The 16,452-nt window shown below is 42.7% G+C and overlaps 1 protein-coding gene across 3 annotated transcripts; it reads right to left on the reverse strand.

Annotated features, from left to right (window-relative positions):
• Positions 1-917: 917 nt before the first annotated feature.
• LOC100694799 (phospholipid phosphatase 3) lies at positions 918-16,314 on the reverse strand. 3 transcript variants are annotated; one of them, XM_005458084.4, is made up of 6 exons: positions 15,284-15,673; positions 9,342-9,499; positions 5,914-6,194; positions 5,747-5,804; positions 5,478-5,654; positions 918-1,676 (listed from the first exon to the last, which is right to left on the reverse strand). In XM_005458084.4, exons 1-6 carry the CDS (start codon positions 15,420-15,422, stop codon positions 1,548-1,550), a joined length of 942 nt encoding a protein of 313 aa, XP_005458141.1. In that variant the 5' UTR covers positions 15,423-15,673; the 3' UTR covers positions 918-1,547. The 3 variants fall into 3 exon arrangements, with proteins under 3 accessions (XP_005458141.1, XP_019202986.1, XP_003453384.1); XM_019347441.2 differs by lacking the exon at positions 15,284-15,673 and adding an exon at positions 16,294-16,314 and having other exon boundaries at positions 1,537-1,676; XM_003453336.5 differs by lacking the exon at positions 9,342-9,499 and adding an exon at positions 10,359-10,513 and having other exon boundaries at positions 1,537-1,676; positions 15,284-15,675.
• Between the last annotated feature and the right edge of the window lie 138 nt (positions 16,315-16,452).

Genomic DNA, 16,452 nt, shown 5'->3' on the forward strand with positions numbered 1-16,452 from the left:
GTCATAGTGGACATTTCACCAAAATGCCTGCTGTACACACGCACAGCGCAGCATGAAACAACATATGGGGGGAAAAAATAAAAAATATATACAAGAATGCTCAGATTCTATATAAAGTACGTTTATAAACACGTCAGATTAAACTTTCAACTCCGTCGAGTCAGGATGACATTTTGATATTTCACCCAGTGGTTACAGTTATCATTGTGCTAGGTAATTACATTAAAAACATACAAATATACTGGCATCATTATAAAATGGTCGTTTATTATATAATGCAGAGCTAGCCCTAGCTTGTTGCTAGCCCTTTTGTATTACTTTACAAGACTGAGTTATTACACATTTACAATGTGCTGAAAATAATGACTAAATTGTGCTTTGGTACTGAAACGGGTAGCTGCTGCTCTATGAGTGCACGTCTTGTTGTTTTTAGGTGTATGTTTGCATATACAGTAGATTTACTGAACACACACACACACACACACACACACACACACACACACACACACACACGTATAGAATCCAATACATCACAGGATTTGTCATCATGGGAATCATCACCATAATTAGTAATAGTACAGCAACCCCTGCACCCAACAGTGCTCCTGTTTTGAGTTACATGTGTCGGTTGGAGCAGGTGCTTGTTCTCTGGCTGGAGAGTAGGCTATAAACACTGAGATATATAAACTTGACATAAAGGCCACACACACACACACACACACACACCTCTCTAACACTTGTGAGTACCCGTTTTGTACATACAACAGGCATTTCATTAAATGGCTCAGTGGGGGCTTGTCCTACCCAGCAGAAACAGGCCCACATCCAAAACATACACCTTCACTGTACTTTCCAACTACTGTTACTTATGTGCAGCTTCTAAGCAACATTACATCGTGCACATTTAAAAAAAAAAAAAAAACCCGACGGCTTACAAAGCTTTCCAAAAGCTTCACTTCATGTCATTCAAGTGGTGACAAAGAATACTGAGTTTAGTGCTATAAATCATACACACTGCTTATGTTGCAATCAAACCAAACGAAAACAACATCCTTCCTGAAATTAAGGAATTTGTTTGGTTGTCATGGTTTGTTAGGACAGGTCACACAGTGAGCAAGTGGCAGGAGTAGAGTGTCACCCGGCACTCATAGATGCAGCCGAGGCAAGAAAGCCGCACACAGCTTTGTTTACAGCTGCCATTTCTAAGCTGACAGTGGGCCACCTCCAGCAATCTTCATAAGAGAAAACAGGGACAAGGCTCTCTCAATCAAAAGGAGTTCAGCTCTCTTTTCCACTCTGAGATTGTCTGGTGAATCGGAGGGGAAATAAAGACAAATTTCCATCCAGAACGCTTAAGTTGCTTAACTGGTTTTCTGCAGCGTCTTCTCATCCAGTGAGATGTTCAAGACTCCGTATCTGTCTGCATTTTCCAGATCTTTGAAGTTTCCATTATCCAGTATTGACTAGTGGCTGTAGTAGTGAGGATTTAAAAAGAAAAAAGAAAAAGGCACAGGTCAGGGTTATATACAGTCACTCTGCAGCCTTCTCTATGCTATGATGAGGTGGTTGCTCCGCTCTCTGATGTCTACGGCGGGAACAAGTTCTTTCTTCAGAGGGGTTGAAGACAAAGTAGAGCGTCTTCCTTTGGGCTTGAACAAGTCTGACACAAAGAAGACCTGTGGAGAGCATAGAGAGAAAACTCATTTAACGTCTGAGCATCGCAACTGCAAAATGTTAAAAACTTAATCATAACATTAAGAATGTAAGATAGAAAATAGACAATACATTGTTTACCTGGGTGGATTTTTATGAGTATGTCAGTACTCCAAATGTGGAGAAGGTGCTTTTTATTTTTTTCCCCCCCATTTAAAGTCTTATTCCTCCTACTTCCACTGATACTTTCTGTCCGTTAGAAATACAGTTTGGTGTTCCTCAGGGTTCTGTATGTGGTCCCTTTGCTTTTTCCACTTGTAAACATGTTTTTTGCAACATAAATTATAAACAGACTGTGCGTTTAAATGATGAAAGGAAAGATCCTTTCATCATTTACAAGGCACAGTCTCACCCAATACAGAACATCATTACCACTGTCATTTTCTTACATACTGATACGGAAACCTTTAGTTTACACTCCACAGATAATGCTCACGGTCATCCTAAGACTTAACATATAGACCCCAACAGCATCCACACACACACAAAAAAAGCAGTTGGAGAAAATCTAATGATTGGACAAGATCCTCTCTTGTTAAGTAGCTTAATCAGAGAGGAATCATTCTATTAGAAAGATTTAGCCTGTGCTCTCTTCGATTTCTGAACAAATCTAGTAAACAATTCAATTCAATTCAATTTTATTTATATAGCGCCAAATCACAACAAAAGTCGCCTCAAGGCGATTTATATTGTACAGTAGATAGCACAATAATAAATACAGAGAAAAGCCCAACAATCATATGACCCCCTATGAGCAAGCACTTTGGCGACAGTGGGAAGGAAAAACTCCCTTTTAACAGGAAGAAACCTCCGGCAGAACCAGGCTCAGGGAGGGGCGGCCATCTGCTGCGACCGGTTGGGGTGAAGAAGGAAAACAGGATAAAGACATGCTGTGGAAGAGAGACAGAGATTAATAACAGATATGATTCGATGCAGAGAGGTCTATTAGCACATAGTGAGTGAGAAAGGTGAGTGGAAGGGAAAAACTCAATGCATCATGGGAATCCCCGGCAGCCTACGTCTATTGCAGCATAACTAAGGGAGGATTCAGGGTCACCTGGTCCAGCCCTAACTATATGCTTTAGCAAAAAGGAAAGTTTTAAGCCTAATCTTGAAAGTAGAGATAGTGTCTGTCTCCCGGATCCAAACTGGAAGCTGGTTCCACAGAAGAGGGGCCTGAAAACTGAAGGCTCTGCCTCCCATTCTACTTTTAAATACTCTAGGAACAACAAGTAAGCCTGCAGTGCGAGAGCGAAGTGCTCTAATGGGGTGATATGGTACTACAAGGTCATTAAGATAAGATGGGGCCTGATTATTTAAGACTTTGTATGTGAGGAGCAGGATTTTGAATTCAATTCTGGATTTAACAGGAAGCCAATGAAGGGAAGCCAAAACAGGAGAAATATGCTCTCTCTTTCTAGTCCCTGTCAGTACCCTTGCTGCAGCATTTTGGATCAGCTGAAGGCTTTTCAGTGAGTTTTTAGGACATCCTGATAATAAAGAATTACAGTAGTCCAGCCTGGAAGTAATAAATGCATGAACTAGTTTTTCAGCATCACTCTGAGACAGGATATTTCTAATTTTAGAGATGTTGCGCAAATGGAAGAAAGCAGTCTTACATATTTGTTTAATATGTGCATTGAAGGACATGTCCTGGTCAAAAATGACTCCAAGGTTCCTCACAGTGTTACTGGAGGCCGAGGTAATGCCATCCAGAGTAAGAATCTGCTTAGATACCATAGTTCTAAGATTTTCAGGGCCGAGTACAATAACCTCAGTTTTATCTGAATTAAGAAGCAGAAAGTTAGCGGCCATCCAGGTCTTTATGTCTTTAAGACATTCCTGCAGTTTCACTAATTGGTGTGTGTTACCTGGCTTCATGGATAGATAGAGCTGCGTGTCATCTGCATAGCAGTGAAAATTTATGCTATGTCTTCTAATGATGCTGCCTAAGGGAAGCATGTATAATGTAAATAGAATTGGTCCTAGCACTGAACCCTGTGGAACACCATATTTAACCTTAGTGTGTGAAGAGGACTCTCCATTTACTTGAACAAATTGGAGTCTATTAGATAGATATGATACAAACCACTGCAGTGCAGTACCTGTAATACCTACAGCATGTTCTAATCGCTCTAATAGGATATTATGGTCAACAGTATCAAACGCAGCACTGAGGTCTAGCAGGACAAGCACAGAGATGAGTCCACTGTCAGAGGCCATAAGAAGATCATTTGTAACCTTCACTAAAGCTGTTTCTGTGCTGTGATGAGCTCTGAAACCTGACTGAAACTCTTCAAATAAGCCATTCCTCTGCAGATGATCTGTTAGCTGTTTGACAACTACTCTTTCAAGGATTTTTGATATGAAAGGAAGATTGGAGATTGGCCTATAATTAGCTAAGACAGCTGGGTCTAGAGATGGCTTTTTAAGTAAAGGTTTAACTACAGCCACCTTGAAGGCCTGTGGTACATAGCCGATTATTAGAGAGGTTGATCATATTTAAGATCGAAGAATTAATTAATGGCAGGACTTCTTTGAGCAGTTTTGTAGGAATGGGGTCTAAAAGACACGTTGATGGTTTGGAGGAATTAATTATTGAAGTTAACTCCGAAAGATCAATTGGAGAAAAAGAGTCTAACTTAACACCGATGGTACTAAAAGTAGCTGTAGATAATATTACATCTGTGGGATGATTATTGGTAATTTTTTCTCTAATGATAAAAATTTTATTTGTGAAGAAGTTCATGAAGTCATTACTAGTTAACGTTAAAGGGATTGTTGGCTCAGTAGAGCTCTGACTTTTTGTCAGCCTGGCTACAGTGCTGAAGAGAAACCTGGGGTTGTTCTTATTTTCTTCAATCAGTGACGAATAGTAAGATGTTCTGGCTTTGCGGAGGGCTTTCTTATAAAGCAGCAAACTATTTCTCCAGGCTAAACGATGATCCTCTAAATTTGTGACACGCCATTTCCTCTCCAGCTTACGAGTTATCTGCTTTAGGCTACGTGTTTGAGAATTATACCACGGAGTCAGGTACTTTGGATTTGAGGCTTTAGTTTTCACAGGAGCTACAGTATCCAGAGTCGTACGTAGAGAGGAGGTAAAATTATTAACAAGATAATCGACCTCTGTTGGAGTAGCGTTCAGATAGCTGCTCTGCTCTATGTTGGTACAGGGCATTGAAGATGATAACAGTGGGTGGATTATATTCTTAAACTTAGTTACAGCACTTTCAGAAAGACATCTACTTTGATAAAGTCTACTCTCCACTGCTGTGTAATCAATTATTGTAAATGTAAATGTTATCAGGAAATGATCAGACAGCAGAGGGTTTTCAGGAAACACTGTTAAATGTCCAGTTTCTATGCCATATGTTAAAACAAGATCTAGAGTGTGATTAAAGTGGTGGGTGGGTTCTTTTACATTTTGAGAGAAGCCAATTGAGTCTAATAACAGATTAAATGCGATGTTGAGGCTGTCATTTTTAGCATCTACATGGATGTTAAAATCACCCACAATAATTATTTTATCTGAGCTGAGCACTAAATCAGATAAAAAGTCTGAGAAATCAGAGAGAAACTCTGTGTAAGGCCCAGGTGGACGATAGATGATAACAAGTAAGACTGGTTTCTGAGTTTTACAGCTGGGGTGGACGAGGCTAAGCATCAGGCTTTCAAATCAGGCTTTCAAATGAATTAAAAGTCTGTCTTGGTCTTTCGTTAATTAATAGACAATTAAACAAGTTTCCGACGCAGCCACTCACTATGCAGTAAGCCACCAGGGCTCCTTGTACGAAACCAGCCAGCACGTCAGTGGGGTGGTGCTTGTGATCAGACACGCGGGACAAGCCGGTGTAGAAAGACATCATGATGAGGGTGAACTGGGTTAAAGGGCGAAGAAGACGGGCTCCGTGCCAAGTAAAGCGAGACTGGAGGTAAAACTGCAAGAGAGAGACGTTGACATACTGAGTATTCATGCAGAGAATAACAGGATGAGTAAGATGGTACGAGAATAAAAAGGTCAGAAACTTACCACCAAATAAAGCATCGTGTACATGGAGAAGGATGCATGTCCAGAGAAGAAAGACCTCCTGAGGAGAGCAGATGGCAGTCAGCATTTGGAAACGGCTTAAAAACACAGTGGCCGACCAAGCATTTTATTTGTGATATTTAGAACATTTTGAGCTGTGCTTGTTATACCTGGCCTCTTGAACTTTGCTCTCCGGGCCCCGACACTGGTAGTCAGTGATGTAGCCCAGAGAGCAGTTGATTGTGGAGAAGTCAGGATCGCACACGTCAAGAAAGTGAGGACGCAGACGGCCCACTGACACTTTGGCGATATCGGTGAAGGACTGGCTGACTGCACAGCCGAAGATGAACACCCCGACCTGCTTGTACAGAGCAGAAATGTACGGGTTCCCCACAAAAGACTTGGAGCCTTCATTCAAAAAGTAGATCCTGTAGCTCTCACCAATTATAATCTGAGGGGGAGAGACGGGAAAGCAATGTCAGTGACACGACTTGTAACAAAGACAACACAGACCTATTCCTGAGGGAGTTTTTATTCATTTATTTTTTTTAATATCAGAACAAATAAATAATAAACACACTATTAAGTATTAAGACCAAAGATGTTGTTATTACAGCTACAAGAGAATGCAGTGATTTCTTTAAGAAGGGCCTCGAGAAGAGCTTGTTTAGAGTTTGAAGTGTTTACCTGTGCCATCTACAACTATGAAAACAGTGAGATGACATGGGGGGGCGAGTCAGACCGAGTCCACCATGTATAGTTTTCTAGAAGTGTGTAAATAGACCGCAGTCTAAACCAGCGACTGATGGAGCGAGGCGTGTTTAGGAGGAGGTAACTCAAAACAGCTGCTGGAGCTCAAAAACGCCTCTCAACCCCCCCTCAGCCTCCCTCCTCCCCTCCCTCCTCATCCGCTGTTGTCTCAGCTCGAGAGTGGAAGGATGGAAGTCAGAGCAACAGCATCGGAGGAGGGATGAGGGGCAGAGGGGCTGGGCCCCGGTGGTTCTAATCAGCAGAATCGCTGAGCTGGGCGCTGTGTCTGATTCTGGTGGCCAGACTCCACAGGCGCACGTCGGGGACACGTTTGTTTTTCCCCTCCGCTGGCCGCCTTACCGAAACAGCTCAGATTTCACAAGGGACGTGTGGGTTGTTTTCATGTTAGTGTCTCAGCTTCATAAGAAATTCTTTCGAGCGGCACAGAAATAAGTCGGATTCTGGGAAAGTCTCTCTGCAGAGGGATAGCCCCTTAAGAAGATTTAACAAGCTGATAGTGCAAGCGTGTCATTTTCCCACCACTCAGGCCTTTAGAGCCGGCTCGACACAGCTCAGCGGCTTTCATGGGAAAGAGGGGAAGGGGGACAAAACACATCTGGTTCTCCTTCTTTGAGAGATTTTTTTTTGTTTGTTTTATATTTTGCGAACGAGCTGGCATTCGAGCATCTATGGCTGTTACGCTGAAACCTCAAAGATAATCGTGGGGCAGGACACTGATTTGTGGCTTATGTCAAAAGTTTCGCATTTCCAAAGTGACACAGTGTTTTCTTCCCTTCTAATAAAGCTGGGCATAAATCATTTACGACACATTGGATTCTAGTTTTATAGTGGGAAACGAAGCACTAAATGGCTTAATGTTTGCGCCTTCTGGTTCAGAAAACAGAGTTTGGCCAGAACGCTCCAGAGGGGGAAAAAAGAAAAAGAAAACGTGGATTTTAAAGTCATTTTGCGCCAGGGGAAAATGCGATATTTGGCAGAGCCTTCTTGTTTGGGGCTTTCGCCACAATTCCACCCCAGCAATTACAGTATTTAACCAAACAACCATTGCATCAACCATAATTGCACAGCCAGGACTCCTCACCATTAAAAGCCCCTGAGGGCCCAGAGTCTGCTCTGGTGACTGCAGGGCGAGACGATGACAGCCGGCGACATGTCGCTCTGTCAGGTGACAGCATGTGCTGCAGCAGCGCTGAGCAGAATTATTATTATTATTATTATTATTTTTAATGTGTGTATGCTCCATGTTCCTGTCCGGGCTGCAGCATCGCATAGAAATGTCAACGCATTCATGTAATTTTGTTTACATTTATGTTCATTAACATGCACTGTCCTAAATAAATAAATTAAATTAAATTTATTGTAGTCTTATTTATCTGTTATTGCGTGTGATTTGGATGCTTGTGCTCACTTTCTTGCATGTCAGTGGTATTTCTTTAAAATACTGTGTGTGTGCGCATTCATCCTGTTGCAATTCTAAAACCACGATCAAAGAATCTACAGCATCGTACCACAGTTCCTTTACCGTGATTACCAGTGTGAGGCCTTTAATGCATGCTGAAGGTTTGTAGTTTGCTGAGACGTAATGCTTAATAACCGTTTACGCAACTAGTGAACTGGAAATGCACTACAACAATGGAATTAATCTTCAGTCTACCTTCCGCCTATTTGGGGATTTTTCTGTGGACTGTAATTCCAAACTATTCATGGATTTTTTTCAAAAAGGACATCTAAAATATTCGCTCCTTATTTTCATAAGGATGATAATTTAAGGTATATTTGGTGTTTGCACTATTAAAATAGGCAGTTATAAGCGTTTTTAGACGGGGTCTCAAGTATTCATGGATTTGAGCTTTTCGTGGCAGGTGTGGTCCCTAACCCCCGCGAATACCAGGTGTTGACTGTATCATCAAACTGTATCATCACTGAATCATCACCTCATCACCAGGCCTCTCGTAAAATGAACATTTTTCCGCTTTTTTGTTGTACAAATGAAATTGTCAAGTAAAACTGTGGTCTAAACATTATCGAGGATTGTTATACACCCTATACTCGCATCAACATGTTTTACACGCGTGGATTATGTTGAGCCTCAGTGGAGCTGTGCACTCTGAGGTGTTTGTGAAATGTTAGGCTTCTCTCTACAGGGCCCAGTGAGGGCCATCTGAAACCTGAAGCAGCAACATTATCTGGAGCAGAAAGGGCTGTTGGGCTTCATCATCGTGGCAAATAAAAATGTGATTTGATTTACAGGAAATGTGCACAGGTTCGCCATACGTCGTCATCGCTTTCTCACAGGAATTTCCAAAAACCCACTCAGTGCTTTCCTTTTACTGCAATCACCTGAATCATCTTAAGCCCCCACCCCCCGTCCCCCAAGGCAAAGCGCTGAGAAAATGTTGACTGGCTGTTATCTAGAATGGGGTGAAACTAATAACAAGGTGTGATAGTGCAGGTACGAGGAGTCGTCGTTCCAGCCATCTCCCAGGGCAATCTCAGTTTATAGCCAGAACGCATCAACCGTAAGATAAAGCCCAGCGATAAACCCCGCATTTCTCAGCACATACAGTAAAGCCCACAGAGAAGATTGCGGGTTTACTTGGTGGAAAACACAACTGTTACTAATTTAACAGCTGGAAAAGTGTAACAGTGTTACTACAAATCGTCTGTGTGCTGGACACATGGCTGTAACAATGAATAAAAACTGATGGATGATGACAAAGGATGTGGTTAACATCAACTGCAGTTCAACGGTGCTGCTAGTATATGTGCACGGTGCAAAAACATGAGAGGAGGTGATGACATTAGTGGTCAGGGTGAGAGGACTTACAGAGAGGATGGTGATTAGAATGCCAGCAGCGGTAAGCACACCGTCGCTAATGGTGTCTCCGTTTTTGGCCGGATACTTGATGGACTCATCGTCGCAGTAAAACCCTCTATGGTAAGGCTGAACTGCGCTGGTCTCAATGACCAAAAAAGGCAGGCCGGCTAGTGTGAAGAAGCAGCGAGCAGCACAGAGAGAGAAAGGAGGGTTGGTGGGGATGGGTGATGGAGAAGAAAGGGAGAGGGAGAGAAAAGAGAGATGGAGGTGCTGGGTTAATGCCACGCAAATTACAGGAGGACGCGGATGCAAGCAAGAGGTAACGAGCGAACACATGGGACTCAGTTCCAGTTCATTCTGTGGCTGCTATCTGTGACCGATGGAGAAATTATTCCAGTTTTGTTAAATTAAAACCTGTTTTAAGCCGGATTTTGGACAATCCATGTGATCACTGCTTTCAGACTTAACTCTCCAAGCCAGCTTAAAACTGACTTATTCTCTGTCTCTCTGACAGAAAAACGAGCTCAGATATCTGTATTTTGAGATAAGGCATATCCAAATCCAAGCAGATGACAGAAAATGTAGCGAATTGATAATCTTTTTTAAAAGGTACATGAGCAAGAGCTGTGGGAAACTGTGTGTGTGTGTTTTTAGGATCATTTTTTTATTATTTCATAGACTAGATGACTCTTTGATCATCTTAGGGATTTGCTGGTAATTGCATTATTATATAGTCCCATTTCTAAAGTGTAAAATATTTAATTTTATTGAAGCAGTGAAATAAATGGAAACCGAGGCAGCCTGAAGGATAGCAATTAAATCTGAAAGTTAACGATACCACACAGTGGAAAATGGTTGGCGGTAATGTACATGATTTACAGTCAATGAGACAAAACCACTGAGAGTGAGCGAGAGGCTGCTGAACCAATCAGACCCCCCCTTAAGGTGTCACAGTGCAGCCGGTAATGAACTGAGAGCGTCCCGACGTGTTCTCTCGTTTTCTTACTTCACCGCGCAGGAACTTACTGAGACCACAGGCACAGTGAAGCCCACTGCTGTGAGCACCGCGGTGGACACTGTGCTGTTCTTATAGGGCAGACGGATGCTGCTGTCACTGCAGGAGAATCCTCTCTGGTAAGGCGGGAAGGGAAATTTGTGCAACAGCACGGCAACGAGCATCACTGCATGGTTGGACAGACACAGGACCACAAAGACAGACACGTTGGATCAACAGAGAAAAAACAAACACATTCAAAACATTTACAGTAAGTTTAAGAGATTATCGCATCCCGGTTGCCCGTTATCGTAAAAAGAAGAAAAAATGATAACCATTAAATCAAATCATCATCATTTTGCACTTAAGTGAACCGCTTGAGCCGAGAATAGCATCAAATGATCTCAAATTCCCATTAAGAGGGTAAGATGGGCCCTGTTCTTAGGAGGCAACGCTGCTGTTAACTGAAAGAAAAACACACGCTATCAGTGTCCTTCCTTTCCTGCCGAGGCTTTCAAGTACTCTTAAAAAGGCCTTTTTAAAAGACACCTCGGGGGAGGTGTTTGTGTCCGATAGATCGAGTGTTTTTCGGCAAAAGTGCCAAAAAGATCTTATTTATCTTCCGACAACAAACAGAGTGGGCGTAGCTAAGATGCAAGCCAACCCCCCCCCCCCAACCAACAGCTTATTTTCCCGTCAATTTCCTAAAAGACTTCAGCAAGGACTTTGATATTCGAGGGTACCCAGGGGGAGGCCTCAAATCTCGGACAGAATTTGGAAAACGCACTGTCAAACGACTTCAAAGCAACGTTTAGCTTTCGAGCCACTCTCTGAAGACGTGCGCGATCTGCAGACACAAAGAAAAACAAGCAGACTGGTGGTCGTTTTGGGGGGGAGCGGGCACAATTTCTCAAAATAAATGTCAACACATGCACCAGTCACTGCTGAGCCCCTTTACATCCACACACACACACACACACACACACACACACACACACACACACACACACACAAACATACAGCTGACTCGGGGGTGCCTTTGAAGGTCCAGCTGTGGGCTGAGCTCAGGTTACAGACAGAACTCTGGCACTCTGAATGCCGGGGCAAGTCCTGCCACATTCAGCAGGATTCACATTATTAATTCTCTCGCTTTCACTGTTGTTCTTCAAACAAACACCTGGATGGAGTGGCTGTGAAGCAGGTCCAGTGAAGAAGAAGAAGAAAAACGAAAAAGAGCAGGGTGGGACATATTAACAACTCTGGAACTGTAAAAATACGCTGCAGTTTAAAGTCGGCTAAATCCTGCATGTCTGATCCCTTCAGTTTGGTTAGTCTGGCTATGAAAAGAGCAACACGAGCCTTTCCAAAGCGGGGACTTAGTCTGTTCAAACTGCTGATACAAAGGATTTAGGGAGGGAAAAGTAAAAAAAAAAAGGGCACAGAAGCTCAAAATGCTACATGTGAAACACACTGACCCAAGAGCCCTGACCCCTGCGACCGCATCTATACACATTCACAAACACACAAACCACAAGGCCAGAGACTGATGGAAAGAAACCAATGGATGGCAAACGGCCTGATGAACTTAAGAGGCCACAGCTTTTGAGGAACCAGCGTGAGGTCAACGGTTCCAAAGCGGTGATTGGGGGGAAGAAAGAAAAAAAAGAAAAAGTGACCCCTGCTTGCCTCAGGTTTTTCTTCCACAGTCCTTTGACCCCCTGCATCCGAAACAGAGCTGCAGCATCAGCAGTGAGTGTGGCATCTTGGGATTTTCCCTCCCCTCCTTCCTCTTTTTCCCCTCATCTAAAAGTCAGGGGGGGGAGGGCGAGGGGGTGGAGGGTGTCCTCATCACTGCCAACAACAACACCAGTCAGCAGGCGCGAGTCTGCCTTTCGCGCTAGCAGCATCGGCCCAAAGACAATAAAAAACAAGCAGAATGTTGGAAGATTTTCTTCTGCAGTTCATGATCTCCTTCCTGCACATCTTCTCCGAAACAACTGAGGAGACCAAGCGTGAAAATAAGCAAACCCCGTAAACTAAGACCGATGATGACTTTTTCAGCTCACGAATGAGCGCAGTGTAACGTCAAAACACGGCAGAAGACTCATCATCAAGACCAGACAGCTCCATGCAGCCACACCTTGTGGAAACTAGAATAAATATGCAATGAACGCACACTCCGAATTCAATCCTCACTATACTCCGGGAGGCGTTCGCCAACACGCCAAACACGGCTATTAAAAACAAACAGACGCACATTTTCCACTTGCAGGGATCCCTCACTGTCTGCTGGCCTAGAAATGTATACATACATGTCTGAGGCAGCTGTGGCATATACACGGATGAAGTGGGGGTGCAGGTCTGCCTGCTTGGGTTTTAATGAAAATCCCAGTGAAATCAAATGTGAATCTCACATCTTGACTGCTACACTGGACTAACAATGTCATTTGACACAAATTTATTAAACTGGAACACCTCAGTGCTTTTCTCTTTTCTGGAAGGTCTGTGGGTCAAGCTTTTTTTATGGAAACTGTCACAAGAAGGAATCCAGGAGCCTACGAACGGAGTTCCTGGAAGGAGAACTGGATTAACTGGAAATAACTCGTTTCAGAAAGAAACCAAGCTCATGTTTACTATTCCCAAAGGGTCCGTTTAACCAGATTCTAAATATAAAGACACTTTTAGTTTCAGTTTTGCTTGTAGAGGCTTGTGTTGGCCTCCAACGCATCCAATTACAATTAGTAATGAAACACATTACGAAAGTGAGGTTCTCTGTTTTTCTCATTCTGGTGAGCAGGCCTTAAGTGATTTAAAAAAAACCCCAAAACAAAACAAGAAAAAAAAAACACCCCCAGCATAATTCTCCTAAATCTGTGTGAGGTGTGGTTTAAAAAAAAAAAAAAAAAAAAAAAAAAAATCAGACTGTTACCCATTAACTGCCAATCACCAGTTTAGTTGTGAAGCTGGGCAAAGGCACGGGTAAACGTGATCAGGCGATTAACTGGAGAGTCAGTTGCTACAGCTTAGAGTAAACTTGAACCCAATCACCCCCTCGCCCCGGGGCTGATTGAGGGGCATTTCTTTCTTTTTCCTTCTCCCAATTGAGTTCCAGTCAACACTGAATCAGCATGACTTTCTCATCCAGCCGACTCCCCCTGTTGTTATCTTTACATGCACTGGCAGGTCCATGGGGAGCACATTCACTCAAAGTGCATGACAGAGCTGTGGAGCAATATCCTGGGATGCAGTTTTCCCCAGAACTACAAATCAGTGTGTGAGAATGAAGGAGAAGTGGTGATTAACCAGCGCTGGGCCCGACGTTTCCTCCTTGTGGTTGCTCTGTTCAAGCCACATCTTTAGCCAGAAAAAACACACTTGGTTTGTTGACAAGCTCCTCTGTGGGAAGTTATGTACATACAGAAGAAATGACGGGGATTTACCCTCCACAGAGATACAAAAAAAATGGAATTACACTTAAACTAAATATAGCTTGTCAAAGAAAGATTGTTTATAGTCTAAACCACTGTTAACAATAGCTTTACTGCTATCCAGTATAGATGTGGCTTTATCTTACCACTGCTGCGGTGTTTGCAATCATGACTTTACACCAATATTCCACTGAACAACACAATGCAAACATGTGGTTGTATCACAGAAGAAAATGAAGTCAAAGGTCTGAACCACACAGCACCCTCCCCACTTTTAAAACTGGGACTTTCATGTTCTGAACGTTTCACCCAGTGTGTGCAGCTGCTGAACATCACAGGACCAGAACTGATCCACACACACACACACACACACACACACACACGGCTCTGACCTTTTCACCACTTCCCTTAATTACACCACACACAGAAATATTATGCCAGATGTTCAGATCTGAAGAATTCCTGCTGCTTTGGAATGTGGGACATTCTGGAAAATAAAATGAACAGTCAAAGCAGAAGTCCATACAGGTGTGGGTGGAGACCAAAGAAATGTATCCCTCCTGGAGCACTTTATTAATTTCTTTCCACTTGGACTGCATTTTTTAGGGGTTAAGCTAATGTAATTTTTGGAAAACCACATGTACTTTAATAGCTAAATAAACAGGCCGGAGTAGCCAATGCTTTGCTTTAGTTACAAAGTTTGTGAAAGCTGGTGTGGCAGAATCACTGGTGATATTATCACTTTTTGTCTCATTATTTAATAGACATTTTTACAGCAGACATGAAGAAAAGAGAATGCAAATGCAGTGCTTTAATATCACAAATGAACTACAGGAAAAATAAATTTATATTATTACTCAGTGGTGTCAAACATATGGTCTGAGGACTAGAATCAGACTGGCAAGGACTTTAATCTGCCCCCCTGGATGTCTTTGGAAAATAAGGAATACATTTTGACCTTTAAACTGCATATTCAGAATTTTTTTTACAGCTTTTTATACTGATTAAGACTTTCCCCCACAGCCATTCATACTACAGTAATGAAGCAACCGATAAATCATTAAATGACAGTAAAGTTCCTGTTTTTTCCACAATCTACATGCCTGTTCTTTTTATGCCTCCACAGAAAATAAATAAATACAATGAATGAATTACCAAAAACTTTAGCTTTATTAATACAGGACAGCCTGGGCAGACTTTCATTTATTTCTTACAATTTCCGGCCAAAGAGTCTTGCAGAGTCCACTTTCTTCTACTAACTGCAGCAGCATTTCTACGTAAAACTGCACTTCTTGTTCTTATATTGAGAAGCGTCGGGAATGAAATGTGCAGTAAAAAACTAGTTTTCACTTAAAGAAAGTGAGTCACGACGTCAAACGAGTTCGGCATCCCTGGTATCGAGTATAACAGCCACACACGAGCGAGAAACACGCCAGAAGTAACAATGAAACGAGCAAGAAGCCGCAAACTTCCCGCCAAAGGTCCCCACGGTAACGTGACGCGGCGAAAGTGATTTTTCGGGCTCTTACCTAAAAACAGGCAGAACAGATCCACTCCGACCAGCAGCTTCCTCCTGCTGTGGTCTTTGCAGTTATTGTTGTTGAGCGAACTCCCGCCGTTCTTCGTGTTGGCTGCCATGGCTTTCTCATAGATCAGACAGCGTTGCATTTAAAGCGTTTTGCGCGTTTGGTTAAAAAAAGAAGTAGAAGAAAGCAGACTAAAAATGAATTAGTAGCTACTGGAGTTTATTTCTCGGTCTACAACACGTGTCTCGCTATTCTACAGGAATCCTAAGTAGGAGCGGTCACGCGAGTATCTTTGATCAGCTGGAAAACACTGTGGAAACTACTCGCTCCTCACTACTGGCTCACCTTCCTCTAACCATCCTTCACTCGTTTCTGCAGGGATAAGTCCTGTCACAGCCTTTCAAGAAAACCCCTCCTCCGGCTCCTCCTCTTTCAATTAATTCCATGTGCCCGGTGGGGACTCCCCCCACCCCACTCACCTCTCAGGGCTGAGGGGCGCCCCAGTCAACACAGCAGCAACAAAGCAAAGAAAAAGAAACTTTTTTTCCCTTTAAATTCTGGAGCAAGTTCTCATTTTCCACTTTAAATAACTCATAGATGGAGGGAAAAACCAGTAGGAAAATTTCCCAGATTTTGCAGACTTTGTGCTCATCCATTTTCTTCTGCTCATCCAATTCAGGGTTGCGGTTGGACTGAAGCAATTTGAGCACTCAAAGTGCTTTCTTGGTACTATCCTCATTCACCCATTTACACAAACATTCATTAAAAAGTACTTTTAACCTATGCCTGACATGCTCTTACATAAACTGCAATAGATGCACCAATAGATGCAAGTTACAGTTGACAAAATTAACTTACTGAGCCACAGCCACCGCCTAAATCCAGCCCAGGTTATTCATTTATATCAATGAACACAGAGCAATTCACTCCAGCGTGCATGTCTTTGGACACCAGAGTACCCAGAGTGAGGTAAAGAACACATTTGTGAAGTAATACAAGGATAGAACACCCACCCATATCATATGTTCTTAAGATATCATTTGTAACCCTGATAAGCCTCCGAGCTGGGAAGCTTTAACACAGGGGTGGAGAACTCCAGGTCTCATGTGACGGTGTCCTGCATATTTTAGATATCACCCTGGGTCAACACACCTGAATCAAACGATTAGCTT

The sequence above is a fragment of the Oreochromis niloticus genome, linkage group LG18, assembly GCF_001858045.2.
Source record: "Oreochromis niloticus isolate F11D_XX linkage group LG18, O_niloticus_UMD_NMBU, whole genome shotgun sequence".
In the NCBI taxonomy this organism is placed as follows: Eukaryota; Metazoa; Chordata; class Actinopteri; order Cichliformes; family Cichlidae; genus Oreochromis; species Oreochromis niloticus.

Bases quoted from the DNA above. Each gene is read 5' to 3' on its own strand.
- LOC100694799 (XM_005458084.4), bottom strand. From the start codon at position 15,422: ATGCAACGCTGTCTGATCTATGAGAAAGCCATGGCAGCCAACACGAAG. The intron at 9,500-15,283 runs GTAAGAGCCCGA...TCTTCACACTAG, and splicing joins TCTGTTCTGCCTGTTTTTAG to CCGGCCTGCCTTTTTTGGTC. The intron at 1,677-5,477 runs GTGAGTGGCTGC...TGCTCTCCACAG, and splicing joins CCCTGGTGGCTTACTGCATA to GTCTTCTTTGTGTCAGACTT.